At 45.9% G+C, this 24,823-nt stretch overlaps 1 protein-coding gene across 7 annotated transcripts in view; it reads left to right on the forward strand.

The window, feature by feature from the left end:
• BAG6 (BAG cochaperone 6) overlaps nucleotides 1-24,823 on the forward strand; it is a 1,121,496-nt gene that overhangs the window by 460,377 nt on the left and 636,296 nt on the right. For all 7 annotated transcript variants that reach the window (XM_069635087.1, XM_069635085.1, XM_069635088.1 and 4 more), the window contains one exon: nucleotides 4,164-4,443. In XM_069635087.1, coding sequence (XP_069491188.1) covers nucleotides 4,164-4,443 — 280 coding nt within the window. The remainder of the gene's footprint in view (nucleotides 1-4,163; nucleotides 4,444-24,823) is intronic.

A 24,823-nucleotide genomic window follows, 5' to 3' on the forward strand; every position in this document is an offset into this window, starting at 1 on the left:
GCCTTGCCTGTGCCAAGCACCCCGGCAACCGGGATACCACGTTTTACCACAACCGCGAAACACAGGTACCACCTTTAACCGGAAAACTCAGCGGTTGGTTTCTGCCCTGGTAGTTCAACGACCTTCATCTTTCCTCCAAGTCGAGATCTTCTCTTCCCCTGGACGACTCCGCAACTTGCACCCACTACCAGGAACAACTGCCACCGCTGGAGGATCCTTCCCACTTAAGGTACCGTGTCCCGCCTGGCTTCCCTTGCTACCGACTGTATGGGGTAGATTTAGCCCCCGGCTTTCGAACCTGGGTTAGCCTGGGACACCCTGGCTAAACTTTCCTAAGCCTCTCAACTCTTTTTGAACCCCCTGCAAGACTTTCTAAGCCTAGTGTAACTGTGATCTTGGGCGCATTTGTGCTCTGCTCTCTCTAAGAGTGGGCCCAGCCTTTGGACTTTGGCTCACCAGTGACTTTTGCTCTTCTGCCTTGCTAAGTGTTCCTGAATCCTAGAGTGGTGTACCTTTCCATATTCTGTTTTTTACCCTCCTTTTCTCACAAACTTATTGGAGTGCCATCTAGTTAAGCGCTCACCTCTGTATGAAAATAAGTGGTGTTTTACAGTGACTTATCTGATAAGGAAAAAGGGGTGTATATATTGTAATAGTAACTGTGTTTAGAATATTTTACAATAAGAGTGCTGGAGTGTTTTCAACTGTGTTTTTAAATAAATAATTATATACTTTGATACCAAAGCTCTGGTCAGTGTTTGCTTGTATTGTTGTATCTGGGTGCCTATTGTGTATACTTTGCATACTGTCTAACTCTTCTTGAGGGAAGTCTGACTGCTCAGTCACAGCTACCAGGTAAATATGGGTGGTACAGACTGCTACCAAGTGGGTTTACTGCCAACACCTGTAGTCTTAAATCTTTTGCAGTGGTCCCTAAGAGAACTGCACAGTTTTCTGCCTAACACAATTGTAACAAAATGTTACCAAAAATGTTACCAGGTGAGTTTTACTTGAATGGCTGGTGGCAGTAGTTTTACATTTGACTTTTCTAGTCTTTATTACTCTCAGGCTGTTAATTCAGCATTATTAATGCACATCTTTTTAAACGTTTCATCTGTGCTTGCGGTTTGAGGTCTTCCCCTGCTGTTCTAGGTGGTAACCACCTCACTGCCTGTTTTGTCTTTGGCAGGAAACCAGTGGATTCCTCGCCCAGGGTGCAGTGTCTGGAAAGGCAGGAAGCGAGGAGTCGTCAAACTCTGCAGCCCTTTGTCCTCAACCTTACTTGATAGCAAACTCCCAGTGGAGACTGGCTGTCCCGATTGGACAGCCAGACTGCCCCTTTCTGTAAAATGTGGAGAGATAATGCAGAGGTTGTCTTAAGGTTCCTGATAACTCTGCACATGCTCATAAGTCAAACACTGAAGCTGAAACCGAAGAGTATGATGAAGAAATTAAGGCTGTAGTGGTTTCCAGCAACCGGGGAGCCTGCTGTGTAACAGGGACCTGCTATTACCCTTCCTTCCAATTGACCTGGGGTTCCCTAAAACTGACGACCCTGACACCGAGCCTGGTGAGATGCAATCGACTCAAGAAGACCTGCATTATGAGCCATCCCATGTCGGGCTGCGACCTTGCGGGCTGCAATACCCTGGGACCTCGAGCCATTGTGCAGTGCAGTCTTCCGAATCTTGCTGAAGCTTTCTGGGCATCCTGCTGGATCTCAAGAGATGTGAATAGAGTCCAAATAGTACCCTCATCAGAGTGCTGGACCTTGCAAATGAGAATCAGACCAGCGATGTTCTGTCTTCTGTGCTCCTGAAAAAGGCACAAAATCCAGAGCCGCATCCAGCTGCAAGGAAAATCTTGCCTGGATCCTTCCTTTGTGATCCCTGCTGCAAAAGTCCTTCCAACGTCCTGTCTTCAGTCTTCTAAATGAAGGAATCAATCCGCGTGGTTTGTGGCTGCATATCCTGTAGTCTTCCTGCTGCAACACTTCTGTGCTGAAGTACTGTTGGCTGGGGTATTTATTTAACTTCAGTCTCTTGTGATTCCTTTGTATCCTCTGGATGCTTCTGTGATTGGGAGGTCTCTCCAAGTTCACCAAGGCCCACTTCTGAACTGTTCCTAGGGAGTCGGGAGTCTTCTCTGAAGTCCCTAGACCATAACTTTCAAAAGTGAACTAATTGTTTGCCCTGTCTTTCTCGTGAACTGTGACTTTGCCTCCAACTGAGCCCTATATCGCCCTACCTACTGCTGGCTCCTAGACGATGTGGGTCCCTCTTCTGCTTCTGAGAGAACTCGTGTACTAAAATTAGAAGGGCTAAATAATTTAAAGGGTCTGCCTTGACAATTAGAACCAGTGTTGAAAAGAGTACTTGTAAAAGAACTTTAAACTCTTGAGTGAATAGCTACACAAAGGTATTACTAAGATTGGATATGTTCTTCGATTTGAATAAGCTGTGTGCCTTCCTAAATCAGCATTCTCAAAGTCTTACTTTCCTTAGACACTATCTCGCAATTAAAACAAAGTATATAGGTTAACTTGCTCACCTGTGAATTGGGTTCCCATCTTCCCAAAATGAATGCTGGTGGTTTAACTTTAATATTCCTGTTAGGATAATTTTACGAGTGTCTCCATTGGGTCTTTCTTCCCCGGACTTGCTGCAAGCCTGTCCACAATAAGTCTGCCTAGGTCATACTTTTTAGGTTGCTGGTAGCAGGTATGTAGAGGTTTTACTTGCCTTGCATAGGTGTGTGCCATACAAAAATAAGTTGCTTCCTTTAGTCTGTGAACTGAAAAGATACTGTAATTGAATACTACACTCAAAGGTCCAACTTCCCTAGAATAGCAGTTATCCTGAATCGGATTTAGTTTTTACTGTTCCTAGAATCTGTGTTTCACTATATCAGAAAAGTATATTGTCCTGTTGATTTACAAAGTGATTTCTTGCTGAGCATCACAATATTATTGACAGGGGCTACTACCCTTGTATTACTGTAACATAATCTGAAAATAATGTATGGTTGTACTCCCCAAGTATAGGTGTGCCCTATACTGAATGTATATACAAAGGTCTGACTTGCCTAGAAATATTGTTGGATTTTTATGCTTGGTCTGTGAACTTTAAAGCATAGTGTTTATATAATGTGTTTGTGATCTGTGATGGTACTTATTTACCCAGGATTTACCTTAGTCTACTTGTATTCAAATAAACCCTCTATTTTTACAATACAAAATCTTGGTGTTTCTTTGGACCATATGTGGACTACACTTTCTTTGTACTGATTTTACAGCCCTCTCTCCCTGCTTAGATAAGCCTGGCTGCTCTGTCTACGCTACCCCGAACTCAGGTGGTACAGCCTTATACTAAGAGTGGGCTCTTGTACTGCCTCAGTCGATTGGTTTTACTAAGCCCTTTGTTGGACTTCAGAGAAACTGTCCTAAAAAGAGTATGGGAGGGTAACGAGAAAGGCCCACCAGCCACTGGCTTCAATGGAAGCGTAGTACAGCTCTGGCTGCCTACGCTCATGGACTAATCCTAATGCGTCTGCAGCCCCAGCCGTTTGTGTCCCTTCCCCATTCCTGAAGAACCAGTTTCTGTGCCTCACCTAGAAGTAGAAGGTTAGTTTATTCACTTTACAGAATGTCTAGCTCCTAGACTACTGTCCCAATAACAGCATGGTTTGCACATTGTTTTTAGGACACTGCGTGAATGTTTCTTATAATGGTATTCCCAGAATTTCACAATTGCAGATTTGTACCAATGAAAGCAAAGTCACTTGGTGCCAGACCAGTAAATGTGTCCAAATGACAGTCTGCTTCCATACCGCACTGAGCACCTGCAGACTGCACATGTCTCCAATTTGTGTTTCCTTCTGTATGGAGGTTCGCCCCCCTTGTTCGCAATCCACCTGAGCGGCCCCATCCTTAAGATAAGAGTTCCTTGGTGCAGTAGTGCACTACCTAGTTCCTTCCAATGGATTCATGAAACGTTTTGAAGTTCTTTTAAACATTTTTACCCATCCTAGACAGCGAAATTCTAATTAGGCTGAATAGTTATCTTTTTGTCCCTTTACTAAACCTTTTAAATCCGTACATAGTGGTGCCAAATGATTAACCTGTCCATTAACCCTCTAACTTTCTTCAATCCATTGTCCCCCAGATCAATACAGTTACCATGACTGGTAACGGATCCCGAGCATCCCAGCCGATGCCAGACGGGCAGGAATCTCCAGCTTCACAGGTGGCTCCTGCCCAGACCGCTGCACCTGCTGCTGCTGGGGAAGAGACTTCAGGGGTGGGGCCCGAAAGCCAGGGGCAGACACCCCCTGCTGGTTCAGCCCCAACACAAACGCAGGCATCTCAGACTGCCCACCCCAGGATGATCCGCATCACCCGTCAGACTGTCGAGCCTGTAGTCATGATGCATATGAACATGCAGGGTGAGTTGACTTGTAGTGCCCGTCTTTCTGCTTTATGTACGTTTCTGCATATCCTCTGGTGAGATTTCGGCTCCTTATCTAGCATGGCTTCTATATCATGTGGTTAATGAACGCATAAGGGACAAGGTCTCCTCTGCTGGGCCAGCAGAGGGAGAAACAGAAGTATTTTTTTTCTGCAGCTTTTATTGCAACTGCTAGAATTTCACCATAAGCTGCATTTTTATATTGGCAATAAGACGTGATGTTGACCTGCTACAGTAGTCCTTTATTTTTGCTGCAACATAGAATAGTTTGATTACTAGTAGTTCATACTGCAGAATAAAAATGTGGGTGGATATATCCTTGTAGTTTGGTTCATGGTATTGGAGCAGAGTCCGGTCACCTCTGTCATAATGATCTGGGTGTAGGGTACATTTGCGCTTGTGAAAGCAAGTTCTTGTAGTTTTGCATTATTTGGTTTGCTTGTTCCCCATAAGCAGTTGTTTTGGGGGGGAGGAGGGTTGGATAGAGTCTTTTTGCTACTTTCCCACCATAGACCTCTATATAACCCCACAACTTTATACAGTTTTAAACCTGATGTTGGACATTTTACTTGAATTGCTTAGCTCATATAATCTATTTTTTTTTATGTTTTGGGGGCACTGATTGTTGGCAGTTTTTCTAAAGTCCATCCAAGGGCTTCATGAAACCATACATTTGAGATGGTACATAAGCTCCACTCTTAGTAGAAGGCTGTACCACGAGAGAGTGTTTATCGCATGGACGGAGCAGCCAGGCTTATCTCAGGAGGGAGAGGCTGTAGCTTGGTACAAAAATTGTAGCGTACATATGGTCCAAAGAAACACTGAAATGCTATCTACTGTAAAAAATAAATGGTTTATTTAAATTCCAGTAGGACCAGATGAATCTTGGGGAAAGGAGTGCTAGAACATAACACACAAACACTATTATAAGAACCAACTCACTACTCGTGGGATACATCCCAAAGTATAACCTTATTAAGAATAGCAACCAGCAGTTCAAGGTGAGTCAAACCTACAACACATTCAGAATGGCAGTCGGGGGAGTTATATATACTTTTAGAATACCATCAGTAATTCAAGAGTAGTATACCCCATCAGTCATGCAGTGACACTGAACTGTCTGCTACCTAATAGCTAGTTATACTCTGTATACTTTCAAGTAGTGTACAATAGTTTCTGATGTTTGTTAATCTGCTTAGAATCGCATGCTGTTCATATGGTCCAACATCCAGTGGTAAACGCAGAGTATTGCATCTTGTCCCCTTTCGATTCTCGAAAGACGTCGACATGGGTGTGCCTCTAGCACGATCCCTACGTGACATGTAGTGTACCCAATATCCCTCAAGCCTTGAGGTCCCTCAGATGGTTTTTTTCTGCCCAGCATACTGGTCACCTTATGCAGAGCTCGTCCAAGACATTGCTTATTGTCCCTTCGACCTTTGGTTGAATAGTTATATAAAATAGTTCAGATCACCCTATCCGTCCCTTGTTTCGACGGCTGTTCCAGATCTCCGCTGAAGACCTTCAGAACTTCGACCGACGGTGATCCAGTCGGCACTGCCGAACTCGTGGCCGGGCCTTCCACCAGCCTACACAATAGGGAGAGTGGGGTTGGAGTGGACATTTATATACAATCTTTGAATGCCTTTCCCTTTCCTTCCTCTTTCCATTTTGGTCTTCGTCACTCTACCATCCTCAGCTATGGAGAGGACTCCATTTAAGTTTTGCTCCATTTGTAAGGGCAAATTGCCTTGGAAAGATGAGCACCGATGTTTGTTTTATTATTTGTAATGCACGAGCATACCCTCAGGTAACAGTGCGCAGCATTTACAAGAGATTGCGAAGCTTAGTTACAACAAACATATATACATACACACAGTAAAAGTAGTATCAGAATTATATACATATATACAAATAGGCAGCAATAAGTACAGGTAATAGGCAAAAGACTTGGTGCATGGATGTGTTCGGCGGCCTACGATTTCAACCATAAAACGACCTTAGATCGGAAGTTCTGATAGGGCAAGTCCATTCTGAGAGTTAGCAGTAGAGTTCCACAGTTTGGCTGCTTTCACTGGGAAGCTGTTATTTATTTATTTATTTATTCGCATTTGTTAAGCGCACAGGCAGCCCATAGGGCATCGTGGCGCTGGTTACAGATATGAACATGACTTGTTATACATACCGAGAAGTCATAACTTAGTTGCAATAGAAAAGTTTACAGATATGAACATGACTTGTTATACATACATAGAGGTCATAACTTAGTTGCAAGAGAAAAGTAGTAGCTATAGGTGTATAGCTATAGGTGAGGAGGAGAAGAGAGGAGAGGGTGAGCATACACATGTTGGGGGAATTAGTTGAACAAGGTGGTTTTCAGTTTTTTTCGGAAGGTGGTGAGAGAGGTTTCTGCTCTGAGCGTGCTAGGTAATGCGTTCCATAGTTTAGGTGCGATGTAGGGGAAGCTTATTCCACCTGCTTTAGCTCGCTTGATGCGTGGGACCCTAAGTTGGTTAGTGTGGCATTGTCTCATTGGCCTATTGGTGTGAGATCTAACTAGCGTGTCGGACAGGTATGAAGGTGCAGTCAGGTTAATACATTTGTGTGCGGTGGTAAGTATTTTGAATGTAATGCGCTCTTTAACAGGTAGCCAATGTGCTTCCCTTCTGGCTTTCGCGATGTGGTCTCTTTTAGGTATATTGAGGGCTGCTCTTAGTGCATTATTTTGTGTTATTTGAAGTTTGAGATTGGAGTTGGAGGTGCCCGCCAGTAGCGCATTACAGTAATCTAGTTTGGCTCCAATGGTGGCTCTGGCAATGGATAGGCAGTTATCTTTAGTTAGGAATGGTTTGATTGCATTGATGAGCTTGGTACTCAGGGCGGAAGCAGAGACAATGGAGTTGACTTGCTTTTCCATGGAGAGTGATGCGTCAATGTGGACTCCTAGTGTTTTAACCGAAGGTAGAACTGGGATGACACAATTGTCAATGCAGAAGTTGGTGAAGAGGGGGTCGAGGTTTGTGAGAGTGGGTTTTTGGCCGAGGATGAGGATTTCGGTCTTGTCTCCGTTAAGACATAGACCGTTTGTGGCCATCCATGCTTGGATGGTTGCGTATATATTCTGGAGAGTGGCTGCGTCCTGGTGGTAGAGTCCTGTGAGCGGGAGGAGTACTTGGGTATCGTCAGCGTAGTTGGTGTATGTGATCCCAAGTGCGTCCAGTTTATCAAAGAGAGGTTTGGTGAAAAGATTATAGAGGGTAGGAGCCGTACATGAGCCCTGAGGGACTCCATACCTGATGGTGGTAGGCTCTGCGTTGGCTGTATTGGAATACACTTTCATCACTCTACCTTCGAGGAAGGAGGTGATCCAGTTTGTGGCTTGTTTAGAGAAATGTGCGGCCTGTGTGAGATGGTTGGAGAGGATGGCGTGGTCGACTAGATCAAATGCCGCTGAGAGGTCTAGGAGGAGCAGAAGGGCCGGCTTGCCTTTGTCTAGGATGAGGGTAATTTGATTTTTAAGATCTAGTAGGGCGGTTTCAGTGCCATGACCTTTGCGGAATCCAGACTGTTACCCCCTACAGTGGAACGTTTGAAGTTGGGACAGAAAGGAAGTCTTTATAGGCTGTTCTTGTGGGTCTCAGGGAGGTCTGTCTATGAAATCTATCGGTCAAATAGATTGGGGCAGCGACATTGAGGGATTTGTGAGTGAGGCAGTTTTTAGGAGAATTTTGTCTTTGATAGAGAGCCACTTATTCTGTTGGCTGTATACTGCGATATGCTCTCTTCTAGAGATGCCCAATGCTGCTCTAAGAGCGTTATTTTGGAGAGTTTGAAGTTTGCTGGTTGTGGCTTTAGAAGACCCAAGATAGAGAACGTTGCAGTAGTCCAGGCGGGAACAGTATGAGGGCTCTAGCAAGGGTCAAGCAGCTAGTGTCGGACAGAAAGTGTTTGGCTGCACGGATCAGTTTACACGTGTAAGCTGTGGAAGAGGCTAGGGAGTTCACCTGTCTGTTGAAGGAGAAGGTAGAGTCCAAGTAGAAGCCTAGTGTTTTAACCTCTTGTCCTACTTTGATGCTATTGCCATCGATCATGAAAGAACAGTACGCAGGGCCCAATTTCTTTAAGCTGGTGGTAGTGCCTAGGATAATTTCAGTTTTATCATCATTCAGGCAAAGTCCATGTGTGGCCTTCCATGCCTGGATGATGTACACTCTATTCACCAAGGCCAAATTCTTCTCATAATCTCCAGAAAGCGGAAGGAGGATCTGGGTATCATCTGCGTAATTCGTGTAGGTGATACCGAGATGATCCAAATAATCGAAAAGGGGCTTGGTAAATATATTGCACAATGTGGGGGAGACACAAGAGCCTTGTGGCACACCACAGGTGATAGGTATGTGGTCTGCTGCAGCTGTAGGTGAAAAGACCCTCATGGTTCTGCCGTTGAGGAATGATCTAATCCATGTGATGGCTTCAGCGGAAAAGTGAGCTGATGTGTGGAGGTGTGTGCATAGGACAGAATGATCGACCAGAATGCTGCAGAGAGGTCTAGGGGGAGGAGTAAGGCGGCTTGGCCATTGTTTCTAAGCTTGTCGATCTGTGCTTTAAGGTCAATGAGAGCAGTCCCATGTTGAGGACGGAAGCCTGATTGTCTAGCTCCTAGTAGGTGATGTTTTCCCAAGTACCTCTGTATTTGTACGTACGCGACCTTGTCCAAAATTTTTTAGAAGGAATGGTACGCCGAAATATGTGACCTATGATGAGCAAATAAACCAGCAGAGACCCGCAGTGGGGCTCTGCCCAGTACCCATCAAACTGACAGCACCTATTGAAGTACCTGCACCTAAGAAACCTAGGACAGTAAGGTACCCATTGAGAAAGCCATATCGACAAGTGAGACAGAATGACGATTGTCAAAATGCAATACCGGAAGAAGCCAAGAACGTTCTAAAAGAAGACTGATGGTGACGTCACAAGAACCTGGACTGACTAACATAAAATATGACAACCTATGAATGATGAAAAGAGACGATATACCATGGATAAGTGACATCCTGAGTATAAAGCGAAATAACTATGTTAAATGCTTATGCCATGAGCCTGATGCAGATATTCAGCCAACTTGCACGTGTACATATGCAAGGAACTGCAAGAATTAAGAAAATCGTAAGGCTTGCTAAAGCTAAGTGGTAAAATAGTGCGGCAAGCACCACCTATACAGATCTACCTCAAGAAAAGAACTGTATATATAAGTTTCTGAGGCTTGTGGAATCCGCTTAGATCACATGCTGTGCATAGGCTGACATCTAGTGGAAGCTGCAGAGTATTAGTTTGTTTTTCGAAACTCAAAGGGGCGTCGAACTAGGGCGAGCCAGTAATACTATCCCTAGTGTGACGTCCCCTGTACCCATTATCCCTCAAGCGTGTAGGACTCTCGGATTGTTTTTTTTCTGCCATACTAGTCGGACGCATGTTGCAGAGGTCCCTTGGCATTAGCCAATTATACAAAAATTGTTAAACGTCCCTGTTCTCTTCAACCCTAGGCTGAAGATCGACGTCGGTGAAGATCGGGGAAACCAGCCGTCGAGAACTCCACGATGGACTTTGGGCGTTGGAAGGCCTCTGGCCTCGGCCCAGGCCTGGGAAGGCCTCTGTCCTCGGCCCTGTACAAGTAGGGAGAGTTGGGGTTGGTCATACAGGCTTTCTCACATTTATTTCCTACATATACTTGCCCGCTGCCAATTTGAGAGATATGGAGAGTACTTCTTTCAAATTCTGCCCTAAGTGTAACAGGAAGTTTCCCTGGGTAGATGAGCACAATACGTGCAATCTGTGTCTCCCACGAGACCATCCCGAGGCTACCTGTCGAGCTTGCAAGCTCTTAAAGCCAAAAACATTTAAGGACCGCTCCACTAAATGCTGGGCCCACTGCGCCAGGCAACTAGAGGCGATGGATGCAGAAGGGTCATTTAGCGATGGCAGCAACGCTGCCGTATCGGACAGCGAGGGCAGAGGGGTTACTTCAGAGGGTGACTTTAGACACCCATGCGCAACCCCCTGGCCCCAGAGGACTGGCCGGTGGCCCAGTTATGGGGACAAAACCGGGCGGCATAAGCGCTACACACACTACTCCCACTAAACCCATCAGTCCCGGCTGTGACTAGACACGCGTGTTGAGCGATCGGCAACGGAAGACACCGAGAGAGCGGTCCAAAGAATCTGTCCCCTCTGGGTGTTGCCATTCGCGATCGCCTCATGAAAAATACCAACCGTCTGTGGTTGGAAAAGGTGTCGCACTCACAATAGTCCCGGAGGCCTGATCGTCAGACTATTCTGACATCTATCCTCAGGCAAGGAGCGTAGCGTCTACTCCCGAGATTCAACGTCCTTCCTCCAAGACCACCTCCAAATCTCGTACCACCTCCGAATCTCCATGCAAGGCGTCGGATCCGGGAAACATTCCTCTAGTCATGGGAAGGGGGATAAACACAAAAAGCCTTCAGAACACCATGTTCATAAGGAGAAACAAAAGGCCCATAAATCATTAGGAAAGTCCAAGGTCCCTGACCCTCCCACTAAAGATAAAATCATCCCTCCCACTGCTCACGATATGGGCATGGAGGAGGAAACAGAAGATGTGGTTATGCCTAGCCCCAGAGAATGGAATTCAGCTGATATTGATAGGGTTATGAGGAGAATGTCATTTATGGCAGACTTCTATGAAAGACCCTAATTATTTTCATAGTTATGCCAACACACAAGCTACCGCTGCCCATTCGGGTTCCAAGGCCTCTCAACCCCCTGCTAAAAGACTCCGCTTTGATGCCCCGGTGCAGGGCTTGGTCACAGACCCTTTGGTCATTGAACCTCACCATCCCGAGTCATATTGTGAGGAAACAGAACCACAAATACTGGAGGAGGAGCCCATTTTCATATTGACACACAAGTGTCCAAGAGGACAGGGATTTTGTGGGAGAGATCCTAGGTGACGAGTCATTACGGAGGCTATCCCTAGATTAAAATCTATCCAGCGTAGAATTGACCCCTCGCTGGTAACTCCAAATCTTACTTGTGTGGTTAATCCACGAGTTGAAAAATTATTCAGTGCTGCACCCTCCGAGCCCCTGTTCATTAGGGGTCAATTAAAACCAGACTCCCTGGTAGTAACAACCACCAGAAAGAGGGCAGGTACACCACTTGCTTCTTCTGAAGCACCTCCCGATAAAGAGAGCAAAAGACTATATGCTCTGGGCAGGAAAGTTGCCTCCACTTCCGCCTATCAGACACAAATTGTGAACAGTGCCACTCTTTTGGCAAGCTACAATTGCCCTCAGTGGGAAGAAGTAGCTGCTTTAGTTTCCTCCGCAACTGAACCCCTGAAGAGCCAGTTGGCTCAGCTGGCAGCAGATGGTAGGTCCGTATCAAGATGCATACTGAAAACAAACTTTGGTGCAGATAATGCTGTAAGATTAATCGAGAAAAGGCAATGTAATAAAGCGTCACGCTTGGTTAAGACAGTCAGGGTTCAAACCCAAACCACTGTTATAGAAATGCCGGTAGAGCCGAACATACTATTCGGCAAGGCAATGGAGGAAGCCTTAACAGCTAAGGACCAGTACGAGACCCTAAAATCTGACAAATCACGAATAAACCCTCAAGACAGAGGCGAAACACTAATTTTCAGGGCCAATGCTCCCAGAGGGGTTCAAACTACTATCATAATCAAGGAACCTCATGGGGCAACAATTGGTCCCAATCGTCACAAATATTCCCCAGAGGGCAGCGCAGAGGCCGCACTGGGGGTAGAGGCAGCCCCGCCAGCCAGAGGTGGTACGCCACCCAGTAAACCGTGACGTTCTGCTTCGGGCCCCCTCCCATGCATCCCCAGTAGGGAGGGGGGGGGTGTATTTCCACCTTCACCCATGCATGGGTGCGGATCAATTCGGACAGATGGGTGCTGTCCAGTGTCCACAGGATACTGTATAAAGCTACGAGGGCGACATCCTCCGAGACAGAAGGTACACTCGTTGGAACACCAGAAAATCCTCCTCGAGGAGATCTCAATTCTGCTTGCAAAGGACGCCATAGAACTCGTCCTGGGCAGCCAGGTAAACAGGGGTATTTATTCAACCTACTTCCTTGTGCCAACAAAAAATTTAATGCGCCCAGTATTAGATTTGCACCCTGCAAACAAGTATGTCAAGCCACAAAAATTCTGTATGACTACACTACAAGAAGTAATCGCCCTACTAAAAATGGGGATTACATGGCAACATTGCATATGATAGATGCCTATATTCATATTTCAATGTTCCCAATGCACAGAAGATTCTTGCGTTTCAAAATAGACAACCAGCACTACCAGTTCAAGGTGCTGCCCTTCGGAATTGCCTCGGCTCCAAGGGTATTCATCAAGGTACTGGCGGTGGTGGCGGCGCACCTATGCATGGAGGCTATCCCAGTGTAGCCTTACCTGGACGACTGGCTCATTACAGGGGAATCCCCCCTTTAATTTGCAGACTAAACATCCAAAGAAAAATCAACCTCCTCTTCCAATTGGGCTTCTCAATCAACGAGGAAAAAATCAAGCCTGGTGCCAAGCACCTCAAAACAGTTCCTAGGAGCTGTCCTAAACACCCAGGAGGGGTTGATCTTTCCATCAGAGGAAAGAATTCGAAATCTGTTGCAGCAAATTCCTCTATCAGGCCGGTCGCCAAATAAGGGTGCGCAAAGCGATGCTTTTGCTAGGCATGATTGCATCTTGCATTTACCTGGTTCCCCGCCTGCGCATGCGACCCATGCAGGAATGGTTGGCGAAACAGTGGTCTCAAGCAAGTGGTATGTGAGATGATCTAGTGGTCGCTTTGCCAACACTAGTACAGACTCTTTGCTGGTGGACAAGAGGGAATCTTACGAAGGGGAAACCCTTTTACGATCCAGAGATACAGGCCGTTGTCAGAACGGATGCCTCCCTAGCAGGGTGGGGAGGCCACTACCTTCACCATACAGCTCAGGGTCTCTGTTCTCACACAGTGGCTCAGAACCACATCAATCTGCTAGACGTTCTGGCAGTCTTCAGAGCGCTTCGGGCATTCAAACCCCTCTTATCCAACCAGTCAGTGCAGATCCTAACAGACAGCACAACTGCAATCTTTTACCTAAACAAGCAAGGGGGCACTCGTTCGCCAAATCTGTCCAGGCCTGCCACGAAAATTTGGAAATTGGTACTCAAACGGAAGATTTACCTGTCATCCCAACATGTTCCAGGGCATCTCAACTCACTAGCAGATGCTTTGAGCAGGGATCCCCTCCCAGAAGAACACGAGTGGAGACTACACGAAGAAGTCGTAGGAGACATCTTCTCTCAGTGGGGTTTCCCCACTATAGACCTCTTCGCCGCAAGCGAAAACAGGCAATGCCCGAACTTCGCATCCATGTTCCCACAGTCAGGCTCCAAGGGGAACGCCCTAGGATGAATTGGTCAGGGATGTTTGCCTACGCTTTTCCACCAACCCCTCTGTTGAGGAAGGTAGTGAACAAGATCCACAGGGAACTTATGACGCTCATCCTGGTTGCTCCTATGTTGGCAAGACAACCATGGTATGCACACCTACGCAAACTGGCGGTGTGCGACCCCATCAAACTCCTGTACCAGTACAACCTACTCTCCCAGCACAAGGGGCTAACAGTGCATCGTCAGCCCAACTCGATGAACTTGGCAGCATGGCTCCTTAAATCAGAGTTCGGACATCTCAATTTACCCCAGAGATGTATGGATATCTTGAGAGTCAAGAAAACCTAACACAACGCACTGTTACTATGTCAAATGGAAACAATTGGTTATTTGGTGCCAGAATAAGCAAATCAAACCAGTTTATTGTACTCCTTCTAATGTTGTCACCTATATGCTCCACCTATTGGATGCATGGTTAGTGTTTAACTCACTCAAAGTGCACCTGGCAGCCTTATCAGCCTAGATCACTTCCCATAACAAGGTGTCATGGTGAAAAGTGCCAGTTGTCAAAGCATTTATGGTAGGGGTAAAGAGACTCCACCCTCCGATTTCTAACCCACCATCAGGTTGGGACCTTAATGTGGTACTTGCTAAGCTCATGGGACCTCCCTTTGAGCCCATGCACAAATCTAGTGTCAAACACTGGACTTATAAAACTGCCTTCTTAGTAGCCATCGCCTCAGTGAAATTCAAGCTCTTGTCGGTGCAGGATCCTTTCTTTACTATTCATAAGGATAAACTGATTTTACACACTCACCCTAGGTTCTCACCTAAATTCATTTCCAAATTCCATGTTAACCAGTCTATTGACCTTCCGGCCGTCTTCCATGAACCCAAGAGCTCTGCTGAGGTGAAACTCCACACACTAGATTTGAGGATGGCAGTCCTCTACTATGTAGACAAGCGCAGACCGCTAAGAAAAACAGATCAGCTGTTCGTCTCTATAGCTCCAGGCAGAGAGGGAGATCGTGTCTCTAAGAATGCCATCTGTAAGTGGATAGTCTGATGTATCCAACTGTGCTATTACCTTTCAGATAAAACACTGCCTTTTTTTTCGCCAAGGGCCCACTCTACAAGAGGTACTGGAGCCACCCTGGGTTTCATTGCAAATGTATCCCTTGACAGCATTCGCAAAGCAGCTACATGGAGCGCTATTCACACCTTTACTCATCACTACTGCATTGACACTCATTCCAAGACAGATACTCAATTGGGACAGGCAGTTCTAAGACACTTGTTCGCTCATGAACCTTCTCACATCCCACTACTGTTCGCTAATCTATGCACAACATGTGATCTAAGCAGATTCCACAAGCCTCAGAAGGGACACATTACTCACCGTAATCGTATTTCTGATGCTTGTATCTGCTTAGATTCACGGGCACCCGCCCTTTTTCCCCTCTGATAGAAGGCGCATGGATGCTTGTAGTCTTATCTCTTATCTGCTTTGATACTCTGTACTCGCGCTACTCCTCATGCTATCCCATGTCAGAAAAAATACAATTTGAGGGTTCTACACGCTTGAGGGATAATGGCTACAGGGGACGTCTCACTAGGGATAGTATGGTGTCCAGTTAAAGTTTAGAAAACAAAAGGATGGAATGCAAAAGGTGAGTGCATTCGACCGAAAACCAAAGTATTGAGAAAAAAGAAATGTATTTATATTTTTTTTTGCTCTAGTTTAGCTATAAAAGGGAATGTTTACACCAAAAACGGGCGTTTGGCGGCAGAGCGCCCCTCCCCCCCCAAAAAGATTCCTATCCTCTTTTTCTACTCAACCCTTTTGTCATTCGATCCTTTTGATTCGGTACTATGACCTATAACCGGATAGTATTACTGGCACGCCCTGGTTCCAGTTTCTGTAACAAACTGTAATACTCTGCAGCTTCCACTGGATGTCGGCCTATGCACAGCATGTGAATCGAAGCAGATAAAAGCATCAGTAATAAGATCATGGTGACTAATGTATCCCATACTTCCACTATGCACAAGAGCAGAACTGACCAAAGGTTACTTAAGGTCTCACGAGGAGAGCTCCGCAGCAGAAAAATCAAGAATTAAGGACAGACAAACTCCGACGAAGGCAAGTCATGCCAAGAAGCCAATGTCGTACCAGCTGAAGTAGGCCAATAGTAGATATATTTAATTAAGAGAACAGAGTGTCCTATTCTCAAAGGTCAAGATAAGCCACAGGAGGCAGATGGCAGGCAAAATTAAATCAAATACACAAATTAAGACAACTTTCACGATGTTGGAATCGCATGACCTAGCCAGCAGAAGGGATGAAACTTTCACACCTACGCATGGAATTGTGCCATGACCAGGCGCCTTCACTTTTCCAGACCAAGAAGCAGTCTCGAGGCCAAGATGCAAAGAAATAATTGACACATGCCCACTGAAGTGATTGATTGTTGGAATCATTGGAAGGAGACTGGGTGAGCGACCAAGCTCACTTCACCTGGCCGGCTATTCTGCACATTGCTAGGTTGGTGGAAAAGTATGAGTGGGGTTGATGCCAACCCAATCGTAGTGGACCAAGTATTCTAGGGTCCTATAAATAATCGAACCAATGAGACGTTGTACTTTTAGTGACATCTACAGCAGCCATTTTGAAGGAAGGGCTCATATGCCCCACCTGACACTATTTATCCAATCACTTCACTACGTTACCATATACAGATCTAGTACCTATATTAATGTTATCTCCCTATAACCGATAGAATTGCATTCAACATTTGAAGCGTTACACGTCAGTGATGACGAATATGCTCTGTTGCTGATGTTTATGAACTCCGTTTTTTGTACTTGTCATTAAACGGACTCCCTTTGCCAAACTATTGAGTTGTCATTATTGATTTGATGCGAGAGTATTAATCTGCATACCCATCCATCTCACGGGTGCTGCTACTCATCTTAAAGTGCTTTTGGGCAACCCCCAACTTTATGGGCCGGTTGGGGTCCTAGTGCACAGACGGATGGGAGGAGAATTTATATGGGTGACCCTCAACCATGGCAGTCTCCAGATCCACAAGATCCTGATGCCCTGCCTTTGGGTTCCCCACAGACCATCCCCACTAGACAACCCTCGCCAGTGGGTGATCAATTGACTATTCAATGTCATGTTGCGTAAAGCAGCTGAAGACTTTAAGATTGCCACAGATGAAGCTGTCCCTGAAGCTGACTTCGTGGAGGACATCCTCAAGGAGAAGCCGCCGGCCAGCCAGGCTATTCCCCTCCTCCATTCAATTAAGAAATGTCTGGCTCCCTCCTTAACACCTGCCCTCACAAGAGGTGTTAACCCAAGAATAGAAAAACTTTTGTCCTCCCTTAAACCCTCTGTATATCGGAGGGCACTCCACCCCAGACTTTCTGAGAGAAAGAGGGCAGGGTCCCTTTGTCAACTGGCGAGGCACCCCCTGATAAGGAAGGTAAAAGACTTGCGCTCTTGGGAAGAGGGTCACGGTCGCAGCAGCGTTTTCAACACGTATTGCCAACAACACAACCTTGTTGGCCAGCTATGCTGATGCTCAGTGGGCCTTGCTACAAGAAGGCATACAGGAGGTTCCCAAACCACTACGTACTCGTCTGACAACTGTCACTGTGAACCAAACCATACTTAAGAACACTTTGTATTCTGCCGAGACAGCTGGTTGATCCCTGGCTCAGGGCACACTCATGAAGAGACATACGTGGCTACGGAACTCTGGATTCAAGCCAGAGATGCAGGCATCACTTATAAATAAACCCGTGGAAGAATCCAACCTGTCTGGGAAAGCGGTCGACGAGTACCTCGAGACCGCAAAAAAGGAGCATGACACCCTAAAAACAGTAGACCAAATTACAGAGACCCTCCACAAGAAGAGGATCTGGGTCCAGATGGCTTTTTCGTGGCCAACGCTTCCCTTAACAAAAATACTCCTCGGGGAAACAATTGGAATCCTCCACAGGGAACCATCGTATACACCACCCCGTATCCCCAAAGGGGTCAGCGTTGTGGGAAAGGAAAGGGCCAGAACTCTACCCCTAGAGGCTCCCCGGGCCTCAGGTCCAAAATTACCCAAAGATTAGTGTCCCCTCCGATGTCTCAGGTCGGGGGCCGGCTAACCTCGTTCCTTCAGGCATGGGAGGGGATAACTACAGACCAGTGGGTGCAAAAGACTGTGGCCCACGGGTATTGTATAGAGTTCAACCGGTCCCCAACAGTCAAACCTCCGCGAGCAAGACTGATACCAGATCATCTTGGTATCCTTCTTCAGGAAGTCGAGACTCTACAAGAGAAAGGAGCCATAGAAATCGTACCTGTCGCAGGTAAAAGGGATTTATTCAGTATATTTCCTTGTACCCAGAAAGGATCTAACAATGTGCCCTGTTTTGATTTGCGCCCAGCGAACAAATTTGTAAAGCCACATGTTTTGCATGGTCACTCTGCAGGTAGTAATTCCCCTGCTATCACAGGGGGATTACATGGCATCACTGGATATGAAGGATCCATACTTTCATATTTTTATTTAATTTAATTTAATTGAATCAATCAATTTTTACAAAAAGAAAACATCACAGTAAATTTGAGGTTCTTTATGGCCATTCCATTTTGATGCTGAAAAGCAGTAGTGTTTGAGTGTTATGGGATTAATCCTCCGTTATGATCAGTTCATTTCTAGTATGTCTAGATCAGTCAATGTTCCTGCTCCAGCAATGGAATGATTAGATTCGTCATGGAAACTACTGCGATCAGTTTTTGTCTTTTTTCTGCAAATGAGGGTCTTTCAAAAGGATTCTCTGTTTGTAGATGGAAAGTTCAGTGCTAAAGGTGACAAGTATTTTGTTCTTTCAATGTTCCATTTTGGACAAGTCAACAAAAGATGTTTGATCGACTCAGTTTCTCCAGTCTGTGTGTAGAATCGACAGACTCCTGAGGTTGATATTCCTCGAATGCAGTTCACTTCATTTGTTTGAAGCAAGTTCAGTCTCATTCGAAGGAAAGTATCTCGAAAGGATCTGTCCGGGAATCTCTTTAGGTACCCTCTACGATGGTTCAGTTTTATGTCAGTCGATGGTAGATCTTTTGCCAGGATACTTTTGGAGGCCTCTTCTGATGTCCGGATCCAATCCAACGCGAGTCATTTTTTTTTTTTCCTCCTCAATGGGTTTACTACTAGTTCTTCCTCAGAGCTGCCGATTTCTGTCAGGGTTGCCTTTCTGTATTAGCACCCAGATATTCAGTACATCATTTTTGCTGGTTTGAATTTCATCATACAAGATCTTGAAAATTGCACTGAAAGGTGGAATTGTTTTCCTGTAAAGACTCGAGGCATTTAATTCCACGATTGAAGCAAGGGACGATAAGCCAAGCTCATTTCTTATCCTAATAGTACTTGCAGCGTTTGGAAGGTTTAGTATTTTTCTCCAAAATGAACCTAGTGTAGGCCATATTTTGGTAGGCATGTGCATCGTACCTTCTGCACCATACGTTAATATGGGACTGACCTTGTTGCTATAGAAGTTCACTGTGGCGACCATAGAGAACCGACCAAACTTGTTGTCCATCAAGCGTTCTTGAGCTGCTAGGATCTTGAATTTGGATGTCGGTATCTCTTGAGCTTGGGCTTCTACTGAGCTGTTAAACTGGACACCCAGGTATTTGATGGAGTCCTTTCTTCAATTTTTTTTTCCCATTCACAAACCGGCCGGTTCAGCTTCTTTTTAGCTCTCTAACAGATAAAAGTTTTGTTTTCATTCAATTCTAGAGCGTTTTGGTGTAGGTAATGTTGTAAGCTGTCCAGTTGCCTTTGGAGGCCAATGGGAGTCTGGTCAATCATGATCAGATCTGCGTAGAGTAGTCTGTTGATCTTAGAATTCCCGATTGGTGGGAATATTCGCACTAGAGGTTCGTGATCCTTAATGTTTGCTATGAAAAAGTTGTAGATGACGGGGGCCAAGGGACAGCCCTGTTTAACTCCCATCGAGGTGGGGATTGGGTGACTCCGTAGACCCTCTGTTTAGGCGGACAGTTACTGAGGTGTTGGAGTGTAGTTCGAACAGTGGGTCTAGTATTCCATCCGGACAGTCTCGATCTCTCAACTTTTTCCACAGACGGTTACGGTCTACTCTGTCAAATGCATGCACGAGATCAACAAAGGCAATGTAGATCCTCGTCGCTGACTGATGGCTTTGGGCCTTTAGAATATTCAGCAGTGCAATGTTTGTTTTTATTTTGAGCTCGATGTCTTCTAGGGATTGTTCTAAATCCCAGGATGCTTCAGGAGCCCTAAAGTGGTACGACGTGGTGTTATCCTGACCACCAAACGGGGTAAAAAAGTTTCCATGCTTCCTCTGCGACTGGATTTTGTTTGGTGTCAAGCGGAGTTTCCACACTCTGTTTAATGAGTTGCCAGAAGTCTCTTGAGCTCTTGTTAGCTAAAGCATTTAGCATCTGTTCGGTGTCCTTTTGCAGCAAGAGTCTTCTACGGCCTCTTATCCAGTTTTTATAGGATTGTTTGGCAGCTCTTGCTTGTTCTCTTAGACGTGAGGAGTTCCTTTTTGATGCAATTCTTGTGATCTGTCGGAGAGCCCTTCTTTTCTCCACAAGCACTGCGTCATAACTGTTTTGGAGGTTCGAGACCCGGTCTTGAACCTGGTTTTTATGTTGTGAATTTTTCCAGGAGGGGGTGGAAGTCGACTTGCAGAACTATTCAATCCGTGGTCACTTTTCATTGCCTTGGTGTAGTCATTCAGTAGAGAATTAATTTCCTCAGGTTTTAGTCGGAGTCTGTTCCCTCTGTTGTTTGGTTCAACTGATCCCATTTGTTGTGGCCGGCTTTCAGTTCCGTTTGCAAATTATATAGTTGTTAAATTATGATCACTGTTTTGAGTTTGAATGATTTCGCGAGTTAGAATTTTTCTCCCTAGGTCACTCGAGATGAAAACATGGTCTAGGTTAGCTCATTGATCTCCTCTTTGGCAAGTTCGTATCGATGGTCTTGTTCTTGGACAGATCGATGCTGTAGACACTGTCTCTTGTTGACATTGCTGATGACCATAAAGTACCTCTCGTTTCTCGACGATCTTTCTTGGCAGTCTGGTTGGTAATCCAGTTACGCGGCTCAGAAATCACGTTCAAGTCGCCACAAATGATGTATTGTGGTACATCGAATTTTACATGGGCCGCGTCAATTATTCAAGTCGCTTTCTTGATGAAATAGGCATTGGAAATTTGGTCAGGATTCCAATAGCAGTTGATTATCAGGATATTGGTGTTTAGTTCCTGAGTGGATGGGGTAGGCTGTGACCAACTTGTTAGCAGGACAAGAAAGAAGAGTTCAGCAACTAGCACCTTTAAGATAGAGATCCCTGAGCCAGCTTTTACTGGAGTTAATAAACTCGAAACTGGACACCCTTTATCACCTTTAATGGCTTGGCTCGCTCTGGTGTCGTAACCATCCAGTAGGGGTTTGTGGGTCAGCAATGTTTCTTGTAAACAAGATGTACAACGAAGCTAAATTCACATCGCTGGGTACAGTCAGATAGTTAAACGCAAATGTGTTCCAGGATCTTAATTTTAATGTCTACTTTTATGTCTTCTTTTTCATATTTCAATGTTGCCAGCGCACAGAAAATACCTCAGATTTGATACAAGACGAGCATTATTAGTTCAAGGTACTACCCTTCGGCATAGCATCTGCACCAAGGGTATTTACGAAGGTACTAGCGGTGGCAGCAGCACATCTGCGCAGGCAATCCATCTGGTCTATCCTTATCTCGATGACTGGCTCATAACAGGGGACTCTTACGAAACATGTCTGTCAAATACCCAAAAGACGATACATCTTTTCAGTCTGGGATTCTCCATCAATGATAAAAAATCCAGCATAGACCCCAGTCGGGTCAAATAGTTCCTAGGGGATCTAATTCGAACAAAGGACGGCCTCGTCTTCCCCTCCAACGGGAGGTTTCAAAACATGTTTCAAATCCCTCAGTATGTAGCCAGTCGCTAGGTGACGGTACGTAAGGCTATGCGACTGCTTGGAATGATGAGATCATGTATCTACTTGGTTCCGTTTATGCCCAATGCAGGAGTGGCTCAACAGCCAGTGGTGTCAGGCCAGCGGACAGTGGGATGATCTAGTGGTTGTCTCACCGGCCCTCGTTCTTTCACTGCAATGGTGGTCGAGGGACAACCTCTTGAAGGGGGAAATCCTTCACCACCCCGCAGTGGAAGCCACTATAACCACAGACTCGTCTCTCGCACGGCGGGGAGCTCACCTGCTTCAACAGTCACAGTTTGGTCGTCCGACATAGCATCCAACCATATAAACCTGTTGGAACTGTTGGCAGTGTTCAAAGCACTAAAAGCTTTCCAGACAAAACTGCAGGGGAAGACGGTCCTGATCCTCAGACAGCACCACGGCCATGTACTACCTGAACAAACGAGGAGGGCACTCGCTCTCCAGAGCTGTCCAAACTGTCCCAGAACATTTGGAAGTGCGCTCTCAAACGCAACATGTTCCTGTTATCACATGGTCCAGGGGAACTCCACCCTCTAGCAGACGTACTCATCAGAGATTTCCTGTTGCCCATAGAGCACGAATGGCGGTTACACAGAGACATAGTCCAACGTTTTCGCAGAATGGGGCTTCCCAGAGATCGATTTGTTTGCAACTCTGGAGAACGCTCAATGCCAAGATTAGGATGCCAAGATCACGATACTAGTGGCACCTATGTGGGCACGCCAACCCTGGTTCACTCATCTGATGTCCCCATCTCCTCCAAACAACTGCCTTGCCCGTACAACATGTCACAAGACAGAGGGGAGACGCTTCACCCATGCCCGCAGACATTGAAATTAGTGGCCTGGCTTCTGAGGTCATAGAGTTTGGGCACCTGCAGCTCCCTCAGATGCTTGGACATCAGGGAGGCAAGAAAACCGAACACTTGATATTGTTGGTCCAGTAAATGGAAACAGTTTGTCTGGTTCAACTCAGAGCATTAACCCAATTAACTGCTCTCCCACACTTTTTGTACCTAACTCATCTACTTGACTCAGGCCTGGTCTTTAACTCTCTAAAGGTTCACTTGGCTGCTCTTTCAGCCTACACTACATCACAACAAAGTGTCATGGTGGAAGATGCCAGTTATTAAAGTTTCATGGAGGAAGTGAAAATAATTCACCCTCTCAATTCTAACCCGGCTCCCAGATGGGACCTAAAAATGGTGTCGACTAGGCTTATGGGGGTCCCTCTCCCTCGTCTAGGGAGCTGAGGCACTTCTTCAGATAGCAAAAATGTCTTGTACAATGTTATTTAGAGTTTGTAGAAAAAGAATCGATATAGGGCCACAAGCTGTAAGGCTTGTGAAAGCAAAGCTGCAAGCAACTCTGCCGAAAAGGCTGCTACTACAAGTCTCCAGTGAGACAAACAAGCTACAGACCAAAAAGGTAAGTACCCCTTTAGTCAAGACAGTACCTTGGGTTGGGAGAAGAGGATCCAGCCGGCTTCTGTTCAGGCTGCAGTCTTGCAGTTTCTGGGCCTCAGTCGTGGAGACAAGAGGATGACGTCTGGAGGACTGCTGCACTGCAGTTTGGGGGTCAGCGGCGGCATTGGGCTCTTTCCAAATCAGCGGCACTTTACGGTTTCTGCTACCGGTCAATAGCACCACTGCGGTTCTCGGACACTTGATGGGCTTCCCTTGCTTGTGGAGTCCAGCACTCTGAGGTGGCTCATACTTGGTTCGTCCTGCCTCAGGGTCCTCTGGAGCTTCCTGAAGGTCTGGTCTGCTTAAAGATGCACTTTATTCTGGTGTTCCTGACCCCTCAAACTCAGTTCCAGCAGCAGCAAGGAAGTGCAACCAGCAGAGAAAGGGTTTCCAGGCAATTACCGCTTGGGGTCAGTTGGTCCCACGAACCCAAGGGAAGAAGTCAATTGTTCCGGGCTTCTCTAGCCAATATGAAAATTGGAGCTTCAGCACTGCAGTAGGGCTTCGCCGGGCAAACCAACAGTCCAGGAGGGTGCATCAAGCTTCTCTTCCAGTATCTTTCTTCGGTTCCTTCGTCCAGTGCTCGACTCTGCCTTCTGTTCAAGAGACTTTGCCTTTTGTGCAGGTTTGTCCTGCTCAGGCACAGCCTAGCTGTCCCTCACACAGCAGGGTGGCTGCCCTCCAAGGACAGCCAGCCAATCACCTTTTGGGTGCATTCAGGTAACCTAGGTGTTAGAAACGTTTGTGTGCAGTACCCTGGGAGACTACAGCAACCTAGACCACCTGGCAATAGGAATCCAACCTTTGGTATAAGTCTGTACTGCATAGGTTGGTAGTGTGACTGAGCAGCCGGGCCTATCTCAAGAGGGGTCAATGTGAGCAGTAGTGGTTTTACACAGAGGTTTACAGTGACAAGTATTTAAATAAACTCTTACACGAAAGTTTTCTTGATTAACTTATTTAAGTCACTTGAATAAGCCATCTTCAGAAGGGGCAATATAATAGTAACATACAAATACACTTCAAAATGCACACTTAGTTTCTCTAAATCAGCGAGGACCCATTTGGCATGGCACACAGATGATTCCTACACCCTGAGGTGACTTAAATAACTAGGACACTGTGGACATTAATATATCACTGGTACGTTTAGAGCGATACTGAGATTGGTGTCAGAAGGGTTCACAAATAAATCAATCAAATTTTCTGAAGCGGGTACATACTTTTTAACCCCCCAATGCAAAGGAAATTAACCCTTTCCTGGAGGAAAGGTAAAGCTCAAAGTCGGAGGTAAGAGTCTTTCAGCGAACCAGGCCAGGCAACGTTAACTGAGCAACAGTCTAGGGGAGCTGAAGCACTTCTTGTATGTAAG

Source organism: Ambystoma mexicanum, chromosome 13 (assembly GCF_040938575.1).
Source record: "Ambystoma mexicanum isolate Mex_15411 chromosome 13, UKY_AmexF1_1, whole genome shotgun sequence".
Classification (NCBI taxonomy): Eukaryota; Metazoa; Chordata; class Amphibia; order Caudata; family Ambystomatidae; genus Ambystoma; species Ambystoma mexicanum.